The 24,047-nt window shown below is 35.9% G+C and overlaps 1 protein-coding gene across 1 annotated transcript; it reads right to left on the minus strand.

Annotated features, from left to right (window-relative positions):
• Positions 1-1,703: 1,703 nt before the first annotated feature.
• LOC101736949 (dyslexia-associated protein KIAA0319) lies at positions 1,704-22,027 on the minus strand. The gene is made up of 14 exons (XM_004931795.5): positions 21,568-22,027; positions 20,827-21,054; positions 18,825-19,348; positions 18,623-18,743; positions 17,420-17,649; positions 14,405-14,627; positions 12,834-12,991; positions 11,470-11,610; positions 9,801-10,041; positions 8,358-8,548; positions 6,885-7,175; positions 5,982-6,198; positions 4,927-5,094; positions 1,704-3,651 (listed from the first exon to the last, which is right to left on the minus strand). Exons 1-14 carry the CDS (start codon positions 21,737-21,739, stop codon positions 3,488-3,490), a joined length of 3,069 nt encoding a protein of 1,022 aa, XP_004931852.2. The 5' UTR covers positions 21,740-22,027; the 3' UTR covers positions 1,704-3,487.
• Between the last annotated feature and the right edge of the window lie 2,020 nt (positions 22,028-24,047).

Consider the following 24,047-nt stretch of genomic DNA (forward strand, 5'->3'; position numbering starts at 1 on the left):
AAAGTAATTAATGGCGAGGTAAATTTGTTTATTTTTAAACTTGTCCCTAGATATCGATGTAGTTATCGATGTAACTTATCCATATATAGACTAAAAAAAAGCATTCCCGCAGCGGAGGAAATGCAAAGGTAGATTTCGATATTGATAAAGTTCGGTTCGTGGAACGCGTCTGGTATTTTAATTTTTTTCTCGAAAACGAAGTCGTCTAAAAAAAATACCTATCAATTAAAAATATTTATTTAGTGTTTCCAGGGACGTGCCATTAATACCCGCGTGTACCACTTTCTTCAAGAAGAGTGTAATTTTATGAAAGTGAGCAGTTTTTTCTTTTTGACCACTCCTAATAAGTAAATTTAAAAAAATACTTAAATTATAAAAATGGGTGAAATCCATAACTTGAATTAATGAATTTTTGTTTGCTAACCGTACGTGATCTCACGCTTACATTGACGCGTATACAGATTGGTCACGCACCAACTAAGGGCGGCGCGCAGTCGTACTTTGCAACTACTTAATAATGCTTTTTTTAAATTATAAATTTTGTTTTATGAATTGATGTGAATAGGTCACAAGGTCAAAACACCTAGTAGCTGATGTAAGCTCTGACATTTAAGTACTGTTTGAAAAATACACAATTGAATTGCGAATGCATTTTAAGCTCCTATTATAATTTCAGTTTGTTTTCTCTCTGTTCTCTTTGGAAAATAATATACAATCGGATATAGGCCGGGGATTAAAAAATGTAACTGGTAACAAGAGGATTGTCGTTTTACTATCCTAATCGAAAAAGGTAATTGGTTAATGTAGTAGGGTTGTTGAAACTGCGAATGTAATGGAAATATTTAGAATAGCATTAGCATAATCGTCTAGATTACAGTCGAGTGCCTCTTTGCCTAAATTAACTAAAACGAAGTGTTCAAGTTGCTAAGTTCTGTTACAAAGCTGTGTTTATCAACTTTTATGATTAAAAAGTATTCATAAAAAAATGATGTTTCATTTCTACCTGTTTTTACTCATATACTAACGTATAATTTATGTCTGGGTATAAATAGAATATAATTTTGGAAGTTTAACACATGTAATAACGCCACCCTATCTCATGTAGTGGCGACTGCGGGATTCACCGGAGAATGAGCAGTAGCGTTATTGGAGTATTATATGTATAATAGAACTTCGATCTCATATTTTAAGATGGATAGCGGCTTTAACGTTGAAATGTTTTGGACTCGTATAAGTACTGCACCGGGTGTGAAGATCGTTCATATATCTAAGCAATAAAATGAAATATGTAGCGATATGCACGATTTGGGTACGCTAAGTAGGTGAATAGTTTCACGAGTGCACTGAAACGGGAACATTTGATTAAATATTGTTTAATTATGGATTTGACTTCGTTTCATAGCGAACAGAGAAATTAAGTTTTGGTGTCTGGTTTGTAGGTAAATTCAATAACGGTTTGACACGAGGCCCAGCCAAATGAGTTTCTCGCCGGATCTTCTCGGTGGGTCACGATTCGGATCTGATGATAGATTCTGCGAAGCACTGCTCTTGCTAAGGCTTGTGTTAGTAAATTCTCTCAGGTTGAGCATGCCAGCTCACCTACCCGTCCATGCCTAGCGGAACAACCCGTTAGACTACCAGCGAATAAGCAAGAAAAAAAACAATCTGTCCATTAATAATTAAAAACAATAAAACACTTCCAATTATTGGCTAAAATAATATATTTCCAAGCAACAAAATACCTGTTTAATAATTTTAATTTAATGATTAAATAATAAAATACAATTGAAGCTCAAAAATAACAAATACAAAATGACTTTAATTGCCTATACTTAATATTAGTTTTGTAGTTATTTTACTTATTACATATCTAAAAATTAAGTATAACGACTAGAATACTGTTTAGAAATAGTTCTTATTTAATACTTTCTAAGTCAATCACTTAGGTTACTTTGTAAAATATTTTATTTAGGTTTGAAACCTAAGCTTCCAACCACGATTCACAAACTAGTCGATATCTATCTATATATTATATTTCCTAATAAAAAGCAGATATAAATGTCTATCTATATGTAGTAGAGTGAAGAGAGTAAGGAAAGAGTAGTGGAAAAATATAACAGGAATGCTACTCAAAAGGAGAACTGTTTTACTAGTATGATTGGTTTTAATTGAATTATCAGTTTATATTGTTATGCGGTAATGTGTGATCAATCACTCATGTGCGTTACGAACTTTTGTTTATTTCAATTATGGAAAAAAAATAATCCGATTTTGGCAACACACTTCTGCTTATTTTAACAAATATACTTTGATTATAGTTTGTCATAAATGTATGTATAATGAAAAAAATTCTATCATGATGCAAAAAAAGGTGCAACTTTTCTACCTTATTCAAAAATAATCTCTAACAGAAAAAAATTTGGTAAATGACAGTATTATTGGGAATTTGAATTCTGAATTATAATACGTAAACAATAAAAGATTTGTTCCATTTTATTCACATAATTTAGGAAAATTTTCTTTTATGGTTTCCTAAATCAAATTTCACATAAAATATCAGTCGTTATTCTTTCACAACTGTTACAGAGAGTGTGGGCACAGCAAAGATAGATTTCATTGGAACAAATATTTTAAAAACACAGAAGGATACATAAGTATATTTGTTAAAAGAAAATTGCTTTGTACAGTATTTATTACCAATCATTTCACTATAATTATAATGCTAATTCATGTTTCAACACCAATCAATGCAACCAGAACTTATTGGTGCCAATCATTATACATTTTGATCTTTTTACGTTCTAAGCATGTCGACTAAAATACCTTAGGGTTTATTAATACACATTTATTTACTTATTATTTAAACGTCCATTAGCCACAAACACAATAACAGCGTTGTATTCTTAGTTTACTTTTTATAGGAACTTAATATTTGTAGGATACTAACATTTAGATTGATCAAAAAAGATTAATAAGTTATAGACGGTGTTATCAATGATAAAAAAAATCTAGTTTGTGTAAATATAATCAACAGAAGTATAATTTGCTGGCAACACTATTGTCTGATTTCAGCTTTTTATTATTATTAATTATACAATGATACTTTTTTCCAAATTTTTAAAGATAGCCGTCATTAGACGCACTCCAGACGGATTAGAATTTATTATCAAAGTTAGACATAACTATCTATATAAAATAGTAATACGTTTTGTTGCTATCTCAATCAGTGTGCTTAGTGCGAGTTTTTTAAACTTCACCTTCAACTTTAAAGAGTTGGAACAGTTTCCCTTCGTTTGCCGCTAGGGGCGCTGTTCCAACTCCATACAAATATGAGTCAACTTTTACGCGATCGAGAAGTTAAAAAAAAAACGCACTAAGCACACAGGATTCGAAAAAAAAGGAACAAATCAAAATCTTAATTTAGTAAAAAAAGAGTCTCTTACCTACAACGCTGTTCTGTTTGTGAATAACTGACATTGGCTTTGAACTATGTTTTGACTTTCCTCGATCCCTTGTAATGTCCGTTCTTCTTCCAGCCGTTGGCCTGCGGCTCCCCGTTCAAGGCACGCGTTGAAAACGATGACGTTTTCGTTTTCGATTCGAAGAGAACGTCCGACTCTGTTTCTGTGTCGGACATGTCTCTGCTCGTAACTGAAAGTTGCATATTAAATATGTAATGTGCTATGCTAACATGACAAAACCGAAAGTAATCGCAATCAACAGTGAATATATTTAAGGTTTTTGAAGTTATACTTCTTTAGGCGCGTTATGAAAAATTAATGAGAGTGAAATTTTACGATGCGCGCGCACCGTGACACAAAATTAACAGAATGAAGTTGCCCACTAAATCGCTCATTACAATACGACCGACGTAACTTGGCGAGTCTGAGTATAGCCGCAGGTGAACTTTCCGAACCGTACCGAGAATTACAGAATTTATACGATGTCAAGAAAAAGGATGTCCAATATGCGTGTAAGGATGTTGTTTAATCGATTTTTTTTAAATTGATTAAAATTTAAATAAAAAAAGAAATAAATAAATTTAATAAAAATAAAGTATAACTTCTTACGCGCGTACATAAGTACACGCACCCTTTTTCTTCATTTGTGTGTAGATGTGTCGAAGAGGTCCTTTCCACATGCGTATAAACGATTGCCAGAACCAATTTAGATATCATACATAATTCGAATACAGTCACTCCTCTAGAGACATGAAATTTACTAGTGGTAAATCTATACACGTGCGTCAATAAAGCCGCTTTCAGACTACGCTATAATATAATAGCATATAGTAGATAGCTCATAGTACAACAATATCGCACACCTTACATTGTACACACTGTACTGTACTATATATTATTTATGAGTTTACTGGTAGTAGGACCTGTTGTGAGTCAGCGCGGGTAGGTACCACCCACCGCCCTGCCTATTTCTGCCGTGAAGCAGTAATGCGTTTCGGTTTGAAGGGTAGGACAGCCGTTGCAGCTAAACTTGAGACCTTAGAACTTATATTTCAAGGTGGGTGGCGCATTTACGTTGCCAATGTCTATGGGCTCCAGTAACCACTTAAAATCAGGTGGGCTGTGAGCTCGTTCACCCATCTAAACAATAAAATATATATCGACGCTTGAAAGGCAAACGTGACTAAGCGACAATAATTGTGTTATACATAAATGATAGGCAATAACCATATTCGATGCGCAAAAAATATATATTTCTAGGTCTATTAAAATAATTTCAATCCTACAGTTAGATTCGTTAAAATATTTTTTTTTTCAGGTATTTCAACTTTAAATTAGTCTACTGTAAAGTTCACGCATTGTCGCTTAGTCACGATATTATTGGCTAAGTATAGGCTGCTACACTATATGGCACTATAGTGTAGCTTGTCTGAAAACATGTATACAATATGTCGGGGAGACTTACAAGGTTTCTCCTCGTGGTCTGCGAGCGGCAGCAGGCGGTACTTGGGGCGGGCGCGCGGCTTGCGCGGCGCACACACGCGGCGCCACGCGCGCACGCACGCGCAGCAGCACGCCGCCGCCGCGCACAGCGCCGCCACGCCGCCCAGGCTCGCGTACACCACCGACCAGTCTGCAAGGGTTCATTGTATCGTGGTTTTTTTTTACTTAGGCTTTGAGAGATTATGTCAGCGTAACCGAGCGAGTAGGTGAATTCTCGGGGCTCTAAGTTGAGGGCGTTGCTAATACTAGCCCTAACAAGAGCAGTGCTTCGCAGAATCTACCGAATCGGAAACGCAGCCCACTGAGAAGACCCGACAAGAAACTGATGTTAGTAGATATCGTGAGATACATTAACATCATCCTAATGTTTCGGCGGCATTCTTTATATATATATATATAAATGAATTGCTGTTCGTTAGTCTCGCTAAAATTCGAGAACAGCTGGACCGATTTGGCTAATTTTGGTCTTGAATTATTTGTAAAGTCCAGTAGATATTATACAGATATTAATATGAAAATGCCCAGAAATAAATAAAAATAACAATTTTGTTTTTCCGTTGATGTCCCCCCCGTCGTACGGATTCCTTTTGTTTGTTTTAAGTTTATTTGATACAAAAGTTTAGGTCTTTTATTTATCGATTGAGGCATTACGAAGTTTGCCGGGTGAGCTAGTTACTTTATAATTGTTATTAAAAATATTTAATTCCGTATCATTTAAATATTTATTTGTATGAAATATTGTAATATAAAATAATTTACTGAGTCGATCGTTTTTTATGATACCATAATGTTTAAAACACATCATTGGTCTGTTTAGTTAAATCCAGGACGGTTTTCTAGAACTAATATTATATATAAAATTATAATTTGCGTAATCACGGGTGGTAGGTATCTCGGGGTGGGTGGCGCATTTACGTTGTAGATGTCTATGGGCTCCAATAACCACTTAACACCAGGTGGGCTGTGAGCTCGTCCACCCATCTAAGCAATAAAAAATAATAAACCCAAAGGACTGACCGCAATTAGGCATGGCGTCGGGGTCGAGCTGCGTGAAGAGGCTCTGCATCCAGAAGGCGTCGCAGCGGCACGTGTGGTCGGTGCGGTCGCAGCGGCCGCGCCCCGAGCACGTGCTCAGACAGCGCAGCGCACGCACCCGCGCCGCGCCTCCGAACGCGCCTGCACGAGCCGCGCCCCGGGACAGCGTCAACGCGCGTATACCCTCCATCACCTTATTCTGCCAGAAGTATTATCGATATTGAGGCTAACAAGCTGATGTTGAGATTAGATTTCGGTATCTAAAATTATTTGATGCTTACATTATCAAACTTTCCAAACAGAAATGCAAGATTGCGTCGCGATAGAAATAAGAGCTTGTCGTTGTATTAATCAATAAACACTCAAAACGTTTTTTTTTCTTCCTACCTATGCTGATAGCCTTGAGAGGCTGTATTAGCGTTACTCTATCGTGTAGTTGAGCTGTCGGGGCTCAAACCAGGAGGTGCTGCTAACACTGGCCCTAGCAAGAGCAGTGCTTCGAAGAATGTACCACCGGATCGAAAACGTGACCCATTGAGAGAGAAACTCAATGGGCTGTGGCTATGGTTTAGTAAACGACGAAAACGGTGATCGGTGCTTAGGGTACCTAAAAGCACCCTCAAAACGTAACCAGAGACCAATGGAGTTCAAATACTCGCCCTAGCTTTTCTCAACACCATCAAAACCAGAACTTAATCGGTTAACCCACTATGGACGTTGCGTGGCTAAACCAACAGGCAATCGTGTTGTTTATTTATTATTAACTCCAATTTTGTACTATGGTTAATCTATTTGAAATATTTTACTAGGACTATTCTTTAAAAACTAAGCATCGTACAGAATATATCTAAAATAGCTGTTGCGATACAAAAAGATTCTACTCACGTCTTCAGTTAGAAAGAATATCAGCTGTGTATTCCCGGAGTCGACTTGTCCGAATACTTTTGTTACGTTCATCTTGACATCTCCTTTTAAGAGCAGAGCCATTTTTTGTACCAACGAGTCCAACTGTCCTTGCGTAAATGTAGATACCGGGATATTCAGAGTCATCTCAAGCAGGCTCATCTCGAGCGGGTCCGGTTTGACTTGAACACTGACAGTGTCCCTGTCCGACTCGCCTTGGTCGTCAGTCACCGTCAGTTCAAACACGTAGCGCCCCGCTTCTATATTTGTGAGCTGTCACATAACATCACACGCTTTAGTTATACTGTGTAGATTAATAAACTTCATTTAGAGTCTAAAGTCGTTCCAAAAGTCGATTAGTTGTTTAGCAGTTCAGTTTAGCAGTAATGCTTGTGATTTAGAGTATTGTAGAGCATATTTTGTTGAGCCGCAATGTACAGAGAAGCTTTGTAATTTTTTTTTTATTTGTAGTTTTTTATGTTGTTTTTATATCAGGAAACACATACATCAGCACCTTTGTTACTATTATAGACGAGCACACCGGTTTACTGACGCTGGCATTAATTAAGTAATGATTGATAGTGATCGAAGTGAGTGACGTTTATAGATATTACAACGTGAATGCTGGCATCAAGTCATGGCATCTTTGAAGCATCAAAATTTCTCTTACGTTCAATATTGTATTGTAAAATGGGGATGCCTGATTACTTTCCGGTAGAGACACCGTTTGGCGGTCGTAGTGTTTTTTTTTTATTGCCCTTGTAGGCATACGAGCACACGACCCACCTGATGGTGAGTGGTTACCGTCGCCCATGGACTTCAGCAATGCCAGGGGCACAGCCAAGCCGCTGCCTACCGCCTACTTAAGATTGAGATATACCAGTGGTCGACAACTTTGTCATTTAAAAGAGCCAAATATAGATAATACATGATTGAAATTTATTCAAAGAGCCATTTTTTTTAAATATATTTTCATAGCATCGCGTTTCAAAAATGTTTACTCGTCTCTTACAAGGCAAGATAATATTAAGTAATATTCCGTGCCTAAACTATACATTTCGTAGAAGAGTCTGGTGGAGTGAAGAGAGTGGAACTGAGAAGACAAAAAGTGCCGCGGGTTGAGGACCAGTGACGTATATTAATCAAAAGTTTCATAAGAATCATATCTAGTTTTCTGGGTACTGAAACTAAAAAGCATCTTATCAAAGTTGGAGATCATAGACGATGATGTTTTAGTAATCTTTTAGTGGAATTTTAAGACACACACTAACGGGGTGATGATATTTTAATACGATCAACTGTACTCATTTTCACAATACACTCTATATACATACGTAAGAATAAATCTATAAATTCAGAAGATATTATAAGAAAAAAAAAAAGTTTTCAGTTCATCTAATTCTCACTCATAGCTCGATTGTACAAGACATTTTTGTTATGTTTAATTATATTTACCATCAAAACCGGTTGCGTATCCGAATCCAATATAACAGTTCCGGCGGCGAGTCCGGAGCCTGACCTGGCCCACTTCCACGAGACGATACGGAAGTCGTCTGATGATCTTGATCCGTTTAATATAAGCACAGGAACCGGGAGGTTTAGTACTTTATCACCGCCAGCGTCTGCCTTGGGCGGACTATTTTTATCTGTTCGACGATATGAAATATTGAATTATTATTTTTTGTATCCTAAAAGTAATCGAAGGGTTTTTTCTCGATTTTAAATTTACAAGCCAATTATATGTTAAAGTATCTTTGAAGAATTGATTTGTGCTTCTTCAACACGAATGAATAACTTAAAATTTAGAAAAAATATAGAAAATATATAATGAGCGTGAACATTTTAAATTATTTTATTAATTATTAAGCTTTAATGGTGAATTCCACCTTAAACAAAATGCTTATTCTGTGTGCCATTATGTTAATATTTACTAGATATTACGTAATTTTCAAAATATATCTGCAGTTACTGAATAAAGATAGAATTCAAATCGCTTGAACGATATGCGGGTGTGTTGAATTCGAATTGCTTAACTTCTACGTAGTTTAGCTTCTTATCTCTGAATTTGTTTCTAGTTTCAATTTATTTTACAAACTTTATTTCATAAATATTGATTCTGTGTGTGTACATACATGACAATCTAATGCCAAAAAAAAATGGTAGGTCCCATTTAAAGAAAAAATATATAACATAGGGGATACCAATGAGACCGGGTTGATTTCCAATTGATTTTACCGATTTAAAAAAGTAGGAGATTCTATATTCAACTGTTTACATTTAAAGTATAATCATTTTTACTCGCTTATGGATAAATTTTTTGTTTATAAGACATTCTCTCGCCGTAGTCCAATTATTAACATAAATTTCATCCTTGAAGTCGATTTTTATTTATTTATATTAAAGTTCTACTATTAAATTAAAAGACATTAGCACACAACAATGAACACGTTGTTAATGAATGAAATAATTACGAGATTAAACCAGATTAGACCATGTAGAACCAGGCTTAAAGTTTTTATTTAAAATATTAGGGTCTTTGGTTATACTAATGAAGTATGTCACAAAAAAGTTATTTTAAAGAAAAAATGCACTAGTATTAACCTTTTTTTTTATGAAAGTAGATTTACTGGTGGCCCGAAGGCCTTTCCAGTTTCAACAAAAGGGATGGGATTTGCTAACAGCTGCCCGAGCGCCTCCAAAGGAAACCTAACAGCTCAAGAGCAGCTGCTTCGCTAATGAATCTACTACTGGATCAGAATCGAGATCCGCTGAGAAGATCCGACTAGAAACTCAGCGGGCTGATGATAGTATTAAGCTATTGCCGAAAATTTAATGCTACGAAACAAATTATATAGATGAAACTTACTGCTATACTATTGGAAACAAAACTACACTTACTTTGTGCAACGTTGACAGTGACATTGTCCGTTGCCGGATTACCGTTATCGTCTAATATGGTCAACGAGAAGACGTACTGTCCTTTCGTGAGGCCCGTAGCGTTCGCGATCGACTCGTTAAAGTTCACAATGTTCGAGTTAGTGGGGCCGGAGAGACAGCGCCACGTGTACGCGACGATGCGGTGGTCGTCGCGAGACGCGGACCCGTTCAGCGCGACCCAAGTTTGGGGCAACGATATGAACTGCAAGTCACATTTTATAAGTCGTCGTGGCCTAAAGGATAAAACGTCCGATGCGTTCGTGTTGAGCGATGCAACGGTGTTCGAATCCCGCTGACAAGTACCAATTTTTCTAATGCAATACGTACTTAATAAATTTTCACACGATTGACTTCCACGGTGAAGGAATAACATCGTGTAGTAAAAATGAAACCCGCAAAATTATAATTTGCGTATTTACTGGTGGTAAGACCACTTGTGAGTCCGCACGGGTAGGTACCACCGCCCCGCCTATATCTACCGTGAAGCAGTAATGCGTTTCGGTTTGAAGAGTGGGGAAGCCGTTGTAACTGAGACCTTAGAACTTATATCTCAAAGGTGGGTGGCGGCATTTACGTTGTAGGTGTATATGGGCTCCAGTAACTACTTAACACCAGGTGGGGCGGGAATTCATTCACCAAACTAAGCAATAAAAAAAAAACATTTGCATGCAAGTTGTTAGTTTGAATACCGTAACCGTAACTCATTTATCTGATACGTACTCGCAGAGCAGCGATCAAAAACCACAAGTCCGTATTGTAACATGACGTATCATGTACAGTGAGCAAAAAAAAAAAACTGTCCGATACAAAAGAGAAGAGTTCGCAAAAAAACAATTTACTCTTAATCCAGAAAATTTCATGAAGTTATTTACAATTTTTTGTTTTCAATTTAAACCAATAAACATGTTGAATGCGAAATGAAACTGTCATAGTAGATCTGGTCATGTCTACGTTTCACGAAAATCAAAGAAAATCCTACTGTATTTTTTTTATATTTATAAGTTAATTTAGAAATTTACTAACATTTATCGTAAAATTGATAATGAGCCAATATGATTCACTCTTCTGTATTTTATATAGCGGCCATCAAATAATAACGTTCGGTTCTCGGCTGTGTGAAGTTGTTAATGTGATTTTAGTTACATTTAAGTTCACAGTTAAAGTTACATTGCATGCAAAGGAACGTCTAAATAACATCATTAAGGAGCATATTTTTTGTTACACTCTGTATTTATTATTATACTTTCGTGAAACTGGTTAAATACTGAAGACGCCACAATAGTCCTGAATCCGGTGAGTTAATAAAACACACACTTATTTACAATTTACTACAACAACAATTTTTGTTATAATTTATTAACACCATCATGCCGTTTGCATGCTTCTTCTATTTCATTACAACATATTAGGAATTGAGAATCGGACTATTTTTAACCGTATCAAAAATACTCACATAACTTTTTACAAATAAACTTACAATTAAATAAAAAATTGGTAAAAATTCGATTCAAAAGATTCAGTTCATCAGTAGTATATAGCTCTAAAAATAGAGACAAAAAAATAAGATTAGAAATACGGATGAAGTATTGATTTCAATATCCTAGCTATTATTTTTAATATGTGTACTCACAGAATCTTGTCCGGCATCGGCTATAGGCGGAGTGTTAGTTGGAGGTTTCACGAATACGTGAACTTCCGCCGTGGACGATTGCCCTGATGAATCTGTTACTTTCAATACAAACGTGTACATTCCCTCCGACAAATTTGACAACTGTCAACAAAACAAAAATATAATTTTTTTTTACGAAAAAATATTCATGGTACATTTGATTCGTGAGTGAGTGTTGATCTGACGGCTGATAGAAGAGAATGGAAGAGAAAATCTAGCTGTGCCGACCCTACCTAGTGGGATAAGGTGAAGAAAAAGAAGAAGAAGAAACATTTGATTCGTGTGTTAAGATTCCGTTGTCAGATAAAAAAGGCGACAATAAAAAAAACCTACGGAATTTGTTACTACAAATCTCATTGCGAAAAAGGGATAGGGCATCTACACACATCTCTAACTTTACTAGTCAATGTTCTTGTAATACAATGAAAAGCACAAACAACATAAATCGTATGTGGATAATGTATTTTTTTTTTATTTGGTACGCGTATCTGATCGTTTATTTTGGCTCCGACGTTTATTTTGGCTCCGATGACGTAATACGTAAGTTATAGTTACGTTCGGTGTTGTCCTTAAGTTTTTGAGATAATTTTGAGTAAGAGGAGCTGTTCGGTTCTGACCCCGCTGACTTTGCTAAGAGCTTTAAAAGCTGATATGGTTCTGAATTTTACATGTACTCAGAATATCCGGTTATGCGACCATTAGATCACGATTCCATCACAGCGCTTGTAATAGCATCGTAATAATGTAGCAAGAACCCGTTAAATAATAGGGTAAGGTAGAAGGACGCCAGGTTATAGGGCCGTGAACTCAGCTACTCGTTTCGTGAAACACAAGACTTTGCTTAAAGACTTCGTTATCAGGCCATAAAATCTACGAATAAAACGTTATGTAGACAGCCGGGAAATTACACCATCTATAGAAACTTAAAGGCGACGCGACCACTTTTCAATTACTTGAATACTTAGTAGCAAATATACGCAGAAATATAGAAGTAACTATGAATAATCTACTGAACTTGCTTCTCCGTCCCTACTATAGTGGCGTAGCGGGGATATTTTTTGTAAATTGAAAATATAATATATTAATTAATTCCTCCTCCTCCTCCTCCTCGAGTCGTGTTCCTCATGTCTGAGGGTCGTGACTACCATCACCCATGAGCTTCAATCTTAAGATGTTTTTCCACTTTCCCCTGTCCACGGCGTCATGCAGCGCGCTGTACACTGTACTTTCCAAAGTGGTGCGGATCTGATCGGACCAACGAGTCGGGCTGCGGCCTCTAGATCTGTTGCCTTCAACTTTAATTATTAATTAATTAATTAATAAACCTGTAAATATGGTGAATGAGTATTTTGCATGTCCACAGCTTTATTTTCGTCTTTTGCGGATTTAGTCCACTCCCAGGATGTGATCTCGTGATCATCAGTCGACAGGCTGCCGTTCAGTGTTAAATTGTTGTTGGGCAAATATATGATTACGTCTTGACCTAAAAATAATTATCAGATAAATTGAAAAAAAAAAATATTTGTTTAAAAACTAACAGAAACACGCTTAAATAGCTAACCGAACTAGTAAAGTAATTTCATGTTTGTTTTTATCTTGTTGATAATAGAGCGTTGCGTTGATATTGGAGTGAAGTTATAATTTTTTTATTCTGTTGATAACTACTGGTCAAGATATTGGAGCGAAATTATTAAATTATTATATGGTCATGGATCCTTGGTGACTTTTCAAGTTTATCGGACGTTTATAAGTCGGTACAATTAAAAACAACGTTTAAAAGATCAGTTGCATAAAATAAAAACATGTACATACCAAGCTAATAAATGCGTATAAAAACTTTTTTAGAATATAGTCAGGGATTTGAGCGCTAAATATTACTATAACCAAATTTGAGTAGGCTTTAAGTAATGCATTGTAGTATCAATGACATAACATGATCACAAAGATCATCATAATAATGTAATCACAAAAATAAAAAGACACACACTGCAAGGTCCCACAGTACAAGAGAGTTTTCGGAGGTAACGTAAATAAGAAAAAATAAAATAATCAAGCCATCTAATGGCCGACGCCTGTAAACAAAATGTTTATAAGAGAAACGGCCTAGCTTGCTTTCTCCCTCTTTCCGAAGTCGAGTGGTTCGCGAGACGCTCTATTTTTTCACTCCCGCTCGTCCTGATTTGTATCTTTTCTCTCTAGGTTTAACGAATCTGTCGCGAGTGAAATTTTTCACTTTAAAATGTAAATAGTAATTATTAATTATATTGCATTTATCTAACAGACAAACGTAATAGGAGAAAACGTAGTTAATAGGACTGACGGAAGTGACAAAATGTTTTAGAGAAAATGTTTTTTGAAGTCGTCGTGGCCTAAAGGATAAGACGTCCGGTGCATTCGTATGTAGCGATGCACCGGTGTTCGAATCCCGCAGGCGGGTACCAATTTTTCTAATGAAATACGTACTCAACATATGTTCACGATTGACTTCCACGGTGAAGGAATAACATCGTGTAATATAAACCAAACCCGCAAAATTATAATTTGCGTAATCACTGGTGGTAGGACCTCTTGTGAGTCCGCGCGGGTAGGTACCACCACCCCGCCTATTTCCGCCGTGAAGCAGTAATGCGTTTCGGTTCGAAGGGTGAGGTAGCCGTTGTAACCCTACTGAGACCTTAGAACTTATATTTCGAGGTGGGTGGCGCATTTACGTTGTAGATGTCTATGGGCTCCAGTAACCACTTAACACCAGGTGGGCTGTGAGCTCGTCCATCCATCTAAGCAATAAAAAAATAAAAATAAAAAGATTGACATTTTTAATTTTTGAATACGGAAATCGAAACACCATGATTTTTATACCATAAATAACGCAAATAAACCTGCAATTTAAACATACCAGCATTAGCTTCCGGCGGATAATCCGTGTGATTTAGCACGGTAATGTTGGCCGTGGTTGAATTCTTAACGAGGTCTGAATCTTCTACTGTTAGTTTGAAAGTGTAATGTCCGGGCTGTTTGAGATCTTTTAGTTCGAGTGTAGCGCCATCTTGGAGAGGAGGCTGGTAGCCTATGGGTCCCGATGTTAGATCCCAGTGCCACGATATGATTACATCGTCGTCCTTGAATAGATTAAAATTAAACATTTCCGAAAATTTTAATGTTTTTTCAAGCAGTACAAAATTTATATTAATGTAAAGAAAGTGGACTACTTCATTTAAATTTGGCGCGCTTGCGTTGTTTGAGAATCAATTCGAATTAATGTAGAATATTGTAGAATGTCAATAAAATAGCGGTGGACAGAGTTGAAAAAATTTGAAGTTAATTTGTATTTAGTATTGTGAATTAATTTATTATAAAAATAGACCATAAATGTCGTTCCTTTGTTTTAACAGGTGAGCGCAATAATATTAATAGATAATAATATTACATAGGCGGCACTGAAAATTTCGGGAATTGACGAAGTGACACAACACTACTATTTAAAAATGTATTTATTGCTTTTCGAAGTATTCTCCGCGAAATTTGACACATTTTTCCATACGATGGAACCAATCATGGAAGCAACCATTCCATTCGGAAGTTGGGGTCTCCAAAATGGCCGTTTTGTAGGCCTCCACAGCTTCTTCAGGTGATGAAAATCTCTGTCCACGCAATTTATTCTTTATTTTAGAGAAAGTATAGAAATCATTAGGGCTTAGGTCGGGGCTGTACGGTGGATGGTCTAATAATTCTATGTTTTCTTGCTCTAAAAACTCTTTTGTTATGTGCGCGGTGTGAGAACTCGCATTGTCGTGATGGAGGATGATGCGGCGGTTGCAGTTCTCTTTACGGAGTTCAGAAACGACCTGTGGCAAACAAATACTAGCATACCATTCTGCATTAACCGTTCTTTGTCCCTCAAGAGGAATAGTCGTAACATGGCCGGTTTTGGAGACAAACGTGGCCACCATTTTTTTTGCAACACTCCGTGAACGAACAATTTTTGTTGGCTTTAACTCATTTTCGAACACCCAAACTCGTGACTGGTTTTTTGTTTCGGGTTCGTACGCGTATATCCAGGATTCGTCACCTTTAACAATGTTGTATACAGCATTTGAGGATCCTGCGTGGAATCTTTCGAGAGTTCTGACGCACCAAGTAACGCGAGCCGCTTTTTGCTCTTCACAGAGCGAATGCGGCATCCATCGGGAAAACAACTTTTTTACACCTAATTGTTCATGCAAGATTATTTGTATTTGACTCATGCCAATGTCTAAAGTTGCCTGAATTTCGCGGTATGTCACATGTCGATCTTCCTCAATCAGCTTAGGCACAGCATCAACGTTTTCTTGGGTGACTGCAGTTTTTGGACGACCTTGACGGGGATCATCACTGAGCTTGACACGTCCACGTTGAAACTCAGCAAACCAGCGATAAACTGTGGTTTTGGATGGGGCTTCATCACCAAATGCAGAAATCATCCGGTCAACACACTGTTTTTGTGTTAAACCACTTCGAAAGTCATAATAAATCATCGCTCTTGAATTTTCTCGAGTCAATTCCATTTTCTCAACGACTAAACAAGTTTGACAAAACCTCGTGACAAGACCGAGAATCTTTTTGTAAATAAATAAATGGTATTCGATTTTTAAAACCAAGGAGTTTTCAATTAAAAAGATTTTAATATGACAGGAACAGTGGAAATATTCCATTCCCGATACTTTTAGTGCAGCCCTCGTAATAGTAGTTTGATATGCAATTGAAAGAAATAAAAAATGTTTTTACAGAGTAGCATATTGGTTTTTTTTTGAATTTATTACAATAGGTACAATTAATTATAAGTTTATGTAAAGTACATTTTTAATATATTACCTTTGGAAACATAAGTGATAGTGAATAGTGATGGCTAAATCATGCGCACCAATCGTTATTTACGTTGATTTTAATATTTATGCAAATTAGTAAAAACAATTGGAACAACCATGATAGAGTAGCATAATATTATGTGCAAAAAGTATGTTACTTAATTAGTTAGTTAGTTTTTACTGGTGGTAGGACCTCTTGTGAGTCTGCACCCCACGTATTTCTGGCGTGAAGCAGTAATGCGTTTCGGTTTGAGGGGCGGGGCAGCCGTTGTGACTGTACTGAGACCTTAGAACTCATATCTCAAGGTGGGTGGCGGCATTTACGCTGTAGATTTCTATAGGCTCCGGTAGCCACTTATCACCAAGTGGGCCGTGAGCTCGTCCACCCCCCTAAGCAATAAAAAAAATTAGTTTTTTTAACTACTAGCTGTAACCATCCGCTTTGCTGGGCATTTAAAATTAACATTATTATTTCTCACCACCACAAAGATTCTCATCATTAACGCCCCCGCAACTGGTGTAGGAAGTCCAACACTCATATAAATATTAGCCTATCCATTATGTACATGTATTTTCTACATGGATACCAAGTTTCAAGTCAATCGGATGCCTGGTTCAGTAGTTATAACGGAACATCCGTAAAAACCTCTGTAGGTTAATACATTTCTAGCGACCCGCCCTCGCTTCGCTTCGGAAACATTAAATTTTATTATTGATAGCTGATTCCCGCGATGTTACCCGTGGTTATTGTCGTACCGCGGGTGACGCCGCGGGGCGAAGCTAGTCTTAAAAAAAGTATCGTAAGTTACTCTTTATATCATCAGCTACCTATCAGTGAAAGTCCCGTCAAAATCGGTCCAGCCGTTCCAAAGATTAGCCGGAACAAACAGACAGACAAGAATTGTAAATAATGTTATTTTGGTGTATGTACCGTATATATTCATATGCATGTAGTAAAAAGCGGCTATTTCAATATTACAAACAGAGACACTCATTTTATTTATATGTATAGATTAACAATTTTATATTTGTTTTGTTAATGAAATCTATCGAACCATATTAATTACCTTACTAGCGCTTCCATCGAGTACGGCAACGGTATTAGGTAATCTGATGGTTTGCGTCTGCGGCGTGATGACCGCTTGGGGCGCGGTGTTGGTGCGGTGAGGCGGCAGCACGGTCACGTTGGCGTACCCTTCGCCGTAAACGGTGGTACCGTTCACCGCCACCTTGAATCTATACTGGCCCTCTGTTAAGTCTGTTAACGTCACCGTAGCCCCGTTTTGGTTCATATTACCTGAATTCGAAACAATAATAGTTAAAGATGGTGCTGGTGATTGCGTGTTTTTTAATTTTTTAATTATGCTACGAGTCCTTGGGAATCCACGCCTATTTCTGCCGTGAAGCAGTAATGCGTTTCGGTCTAAAGGGTAGGGCAGCCATTGTAATTATACGAGATCTTAGAACTTATATCTCAAGGTGGGTGGCGCATTTACGTTGTAGATGTTTATGGGCTCCAGTAACCACTTAACAACAGGTGGGCTGTGCGCTCGTCCACCCATCTAATAAAAATAAAAAATCCACGGTATGGCACGTAGGTCACCGGTGTCCTACGTGGCGCACTGAACGAATTATGTCGATTTCTGTTACTAAGCGTCTGGATTGACTAACTTCGCCTTCTATTGTTTGTTAATATATCGTCTTTTCGCATTAAAAGTGTACAATTTCCAAAAATATTCGAAATTGGGTTTGCGGAATTATTTGCGTCCAGTTTTTTTCTCATAAATACTGTCAAAATAGCGTAGTTTAGTTTTAGTTTGCCTACTATTATTATAATAAAATTAATACATTATTTTATCTTACTTTAAAAGGCAGATAATGTATCTGTATCTGGTAAAAAATAAAGAATAAAAAATGTTGCAAAAATGATTATTATTAAAAATATCACATGTTAAATCTTTAAAACTCTCCTGTAAAATTGGTAAGTTTTGAGATTATACAGTTTTAATGCGAGAAGACGATATGTTTTAGTCTTTTAGGTCTCTTAGAAATATATTCATTCTCAGCACCTTCGGTATTCCGGTGCCTTAATAAGAAGTTAGAAGAGAGAAATCGACATAATTACTTTAGTGCGCCGCGTAGGACACCGGTGACTTACGGGGCAGTCAACGTGTTAAGATATAGTTTCAATCGTGTAGGAGCATCGTTTCTAGCATACTGTTTTTAATCTTTAATCATCTAATGTTGATATTTGTCAATGTTATTATTACCAGTGAAGCCGCCTTTAGGTTGGTCGACGAGTGTCCAGACGTAATTATAATGGCTCATAGTAGCTTTCTCGTCGGGTATTGTATATGCCGCCAGTGTTACTTCGTTATCTGGCAATTGGACCTGCAAATATTATTAGCTACGTTATTATTCGACTTCAATAATCACAAAAAAAATATAAGTATTTAAATTGAGGAATCTCACAGTTTTTGAAACAATCGAAACTGTCAGAGTCTGTACTGTTCTAGGCGTCGTGCTCTCCATCTTTGTGTCTGTACCCTCACTCTTTTTAGAGCTGTCCATTGGCAGAGTTGGTCCCTTAGAAAACGGTCGCAGTGACTTAACACAAGCACCTTGAGAATTTTCTTCGGTCCCAGGAATGCATTTACAAAAGCCGTTTGATGTTTTCAATCCAAGAGGTACACATTCAGCATTGAATGGACAGTCTCCGGCACCAACATCACAAGAAATCTTTTCAAGGTAGCCAGTGGCATCCATTATCATATCAGTATCACCGTTGTCTCTATATTTGACAAATCCTCTAGTATCTTCATCGTCCATGTTGGGTAAGTTATTGATAAAATGTGATAAAAAGTCGTCAGTATTTTCATCAGTTAGAAGATCGTTTCGGTGACTTGTGTAAGGAGTGTAAAGCGGTTCTTCCTCTGGAGAATAGTTGTTACTGATTTCTCTGTAACTTGACTGATCCAGGATGTCAGACCAATTTTCTGAAAAACAAAAATTAGAAACATTGAGTCATGAACCCTAGCAAAGCACTGGATGTGAATTTTTTTCATTCTTTTCTCTTTTAACACAGTTTTAAGTCGGTACACTTGTGACGTTACATTTCTAGGATCTATTAAAACTTCCAGGAAGGCCTAAGCTGCTTAGGCTGCTAAGCTGTTAACTTTCTTATTTGAAATATTTTTCTCAACTTTACATGTCATCAATTTATTATTATTATAATGTAAGTATAAATTAAAATAATATTAACCAAGCCATCACAATGAATCCTTTAAGAATATATAAAGAAAAATATCATTGTGAAGTTCACACTTTCAAAGTGTGCTCAAAAAAAATAACCCTTCATTGGAATATGAGAATTGAGACGTGAGCTAACTCACAGTTTATGATATGCTTTAACTCTGTTTTCATATTTTACTGTGCTGTCAAAATATTGATTTTATTTCAGAAGGGCAGCATTTCACTTTTTTTTATTTTAAATACTTCATCATGCTCCCATATTTGGGTTATTTACTCGCCTTCGTAATATCCTAATCATAATTACTAATAATTATGAGATATTTAATATGGACTATACATTAAAAGTACAACGGCAATGAAAACTATTAATAAACTTATTTATTGTTCCAGATGATATCCATAATCATTATCCAAAAGGTCAACATAAGTTTTTATATTATTATTACTAATGGGATATGGAAATTGAGCTGTGTTCCAGTTTAAATTTTTATCGAGATTTCACATCCTGTATGATAATTATGTTAATTCTGAACCTGAAATTGATAGAATTGTATTAAATGTATGTGCGGGTGAGATTTATTTATTTTATTATTTATTTATTTAAGCATATTATACATATTGCACGCATACTAATAAGTAGTGTTATAGATTGTAGGTCAGGAGCTGTTTTTTTGCAAGTTGTCATAGAGCTTTACTGAAGTTAGCTCACAAGTAGCAGTGGTAAAGTGTTTTCTGAGCCTGTGTGGGTTCGTACTACTGCTCTGCATATTTCTGATATGAAGCAGTAATGCATTCCGGTTTGAAAGGTGGGGCAGCCATTCTACTATAAACCTGAGACATAAAACTCACATCTCAAGGTGGGTGGGAGCATTTAGGTTGTTGATGTTCACGGAGTCCTGTATCTACTTAACACCAGGTGGGCCATGAGCTCGTCCACCCATCTGAGCAATTACAAAAATACATTGGTAGATCCCAAAATTGAGCCTCCCAGAAGACTACCATTTTTATGGCATGTACAACCATCAAGTTGAGTAAGTAATCGGCCAACCTATAGATTTATTTCTGCAGACTACAGCATTTATTTGCTTTGAGAAATGGGCTTGTCCTAATTGATTTTCAAGGTGTGATTTGATACCTCCTGACTATTTTCTAATTAAAAACGTAAAAAGGAATAACAATTGCTTATTTCAGTCTCTGATCTAATTAAATAATAATAACTTACCATTAGGTAAAACTGGCTTCACTAGTATCATCGACACATGAGAGTCCCACTTTCGTCCAGATCTGGGTAATGGTAGACAAAGTTCATCACTAGCGCATTCCACTTGGTAGCATCTTGAATCAGCAATGAAGACAATGTTGCAGGTTTCAGTAAGACAGCATGACATGACACATTGCCTTAAACCTTTAAGTTCTATTTTTTCCGTAAAATTTCCAGCAGTTATATTACCTGAGGATACATAATAAATGTTGTTAGTAAAAAAAATTGTTCCAACTTTCATCAACTTTTTGTCAATCAACTTGATCATACTGATTACAATGATTAACAATGATTCACCATTGATGTTTTTTCTTTATTTGTAATGTACATATTTATTGATAATTTTGTAAGATTAACTACTGTTTATTGAGGATGTTTTGAACCAGCATGTGTTAGTACCACCACCATATTTCAAGCACAAAGTTGTTTTGAATTTGAAGAAAATGGGACAATAATTATTACAATAAAATTAAATCACAGTCATATCAAGGTACAAGGGCAGCAATCACATTTGTTTAGGAATTTTGTTTTTTAGGTTTTAATATCCATTTATAGGAATGAACAATACTGCTAAAGTTAAGTTAGTTAATAATTACTAACAAAGCGTATATATAGTTGTAAATAGTAATTTGTCTTGCTACTTTCTACTTGTAAAACAATGTTTTAAAAAACTTGTAAGATACGAATAAAGAGAAAACTTACCGACGGGCAAATAATTAATGAAGTTTTTAGGATATAGCTTGGGACACTTATTATTTTCATATTTAGTGCTCCAAGCCCTATTAAACTGTGACATAGAAGGTTTAACTTGAATTGCTAAAATAAAAGTAATAAAAATAAACCAAAAATGGTTTGCGTAGTGTGTTTTATACATATTTTTTAAAATTCCTTAGACGACGAGTTTAACGATAGCACAATTTTTAAATTATCTGCTTTACAGGAAATCACATATTGCAAATATATTAAAATGTGGGTGTAAAGATAAATGTGTTTATTTGAAGTTTTAGTGTTCTAAAAATTTTAACTGCAGAATAAAAAAAACGAGAGAATTTCCATTAACAATTGATGTGTAATAAGTATTTATAATAATGTTTATTTTATTCTAAATTCAGTGACAGACTGACAAGTGACAACTAGGTACAAACATTTTTCATGTTTGATGTCAACTAGGTTTCCTACTTCATTGATGTCAACAGTCAAATATTAAGTCTTTAATCTATGTTTGATGTGCCCAGTTGGAAAGACAAAAGGAGCTACTCCGATTCAGCCAAGCTTTTATTTTTAGTAGCCAAAGCCATCTCTTGTAAAAATAGTGGAAAAAAACGAAATAAAATGAAAGTAAAAATAGGCTATAGGGTATAAAAAAAAGTGGAATTAAATGAGGTGCCACATCCAGCTAGTTTGGTTCTTTCTCTCACAGTTATGTACAAATTAGATTCTACAATGCTACCTATGGTAATATCCAAACAAGAACGACGACAACTAGTTTTAAAAGCTGTACGTGTAAAAGAGCGTTTTTATAAACATAATATGAAAAATAAAAATAAGTTAATCCTGTTTTTATGAATTCATTAATTTACATTACAACAAATTACGTTACAAACTGTAACGAGCTATCAAAATGTCGCTCGTCAATGTAAAGTTAGTCGATTCTATTTGTCTACAAAAGGTTTATGGAGATAAATCTGGTGTCTTCACCAAAAGACCTGGATCAGGCTGAAGGAGAAAGACAGCTGAACGGGATGATCGATTTATACGGTCAGCAAGCCTCAGAAATCATCATCGTTCTAGAGTAGATTTACAGCACCTGCCTAGAGCTGTCAGTTATTCCGGTTTAAGTGATAAGAAGGTGCGTTAAAGAGCGTAGTATAAAACCACATAAAACCGCAACAGATCCTAAACTCACCACAGCTAATATAATAAGGTTAAGTTTTGCTTGTGAAAACCGTGAATGGATTTTAGCATGAGGGGACAAGTACTTTATGATCAGTTCCATAAATATCTATATGATGCTGATGGTTGCAAAAAAGTATATCATAAACCAGAAGAACCATATTATGCATAATGTGTCGTTTTGAAAGGGTAATCCCTGGAGGTGGTCCACTTTTGTTTTGGGTAGGTATAAGCTTGAAGCCGATACGGAGATTATTATCGTAGATAGAAGAACTCTGACTGCTCATTCGTAGATTACTGACATTTTTGAAGAACATGTAGTGCTATACTGAGGATTTATCGTTCAAGAATTGAAATTAGTGGACGATAATGCACGGGATGTTCGGCTAAGTAGAAATTATTTGGGAGAAGTGAATATACAGGTTCTGCATTCGCCTTTGCGAAGTCCAGACATTAATCCCATATAACATTTAATTTTATGGGACGAACTAAACCAGCGAGTAAGACAATTAGAACCAGCCCCTGGGAACATGCAACAGCTGAAAGTAGCTTTGTTGGAGGAATGAGAAAACACTTCAATCTACAATCCCAATTTATCAATAAATGCTTAATGTATATTATATTTCATCTATACTTCTATACTTATACTTATACTAATATTATAAAGAGGAAAGATTTGTTTGTTTATTTGTTTTTTTTTATTGAATAGACTCCGAAACTACTGAACCGATTTGAAAAATTATTTCACTGCTTGGAAGCTACACTATTCCCGATTGCCATAGTTATAATCTTTTTTGAAAAAATTAAGGATCCTTACTAAAACTCCAATAATGTAACCCAAGGTGTAAAAAAATTACCTTAAATATTCTTTCCATCGCGTTCCCTGCGAAAACTATTGATGATAGATTAAAATAATGTACTACAGCTTTGTAGAACACATTATTATTTGCAAAAAGTGTCGCAACAGCATAATGTCTAACTATTATAGTTATGCCGCAATAAGTGTTTTTTTATTTTAAAAAATAAAACAACGTCAAATATCGTTAAATTTTTTGTTAAAGACCCGAGCGAAGTCGGAGCGGGCCGCTAGCCTTCAATAAACAGACATATTACCTACCGTTACAGTGAAAAGTATGATAGTATTATTGAATTACTTCAAGCAATGAAAAATTCCATAACAATTTTCTTTATCATGTTTGTTTTGATACAGTTTTTTTCATAATTAAGATTTTCAGAACCGTAACAAAACAGAAGCATAACTTTTTTTAACAATTGTTCATTTACTTAAA

This window comes from Bombyx mori, chromosome 3 (assembly GCF_030269925.1).
Source record: "Bombyx mori chromosome 3, ASM3026992v2".
Taxonomy (NCBI): Eukaryota; Metazoa; Arthropoda; class Insecta; order Lepidoptera; family Bombycidae; genus Bombyx; species Bombyx mori.

Excerpts from the sequence above, each read along its gene's own strand:
- LOC101736949 (XM_004931795.5), bottom strand. The coding sequence starts at position 21,739 with ATGTATAAAACACACTACGCAAACCATTTTTGGTTTATTTTTATTACT. Across the intron at positions 17,650-18,622 it reads ACCTAAAGGCGGCTTCACTG|GTAATATGAACCAAAACGGG; the intron begins GTAATAATAACA and ends TTTCGAATTCAG. Across the intron at positions 10,042-11,469 it reads CCGATGCCGGACAAGATTCT|TTCATATCGTTGCCCCAAAC; the intron begins GTGAGTACACAT and ends TGTGACTTGCAG.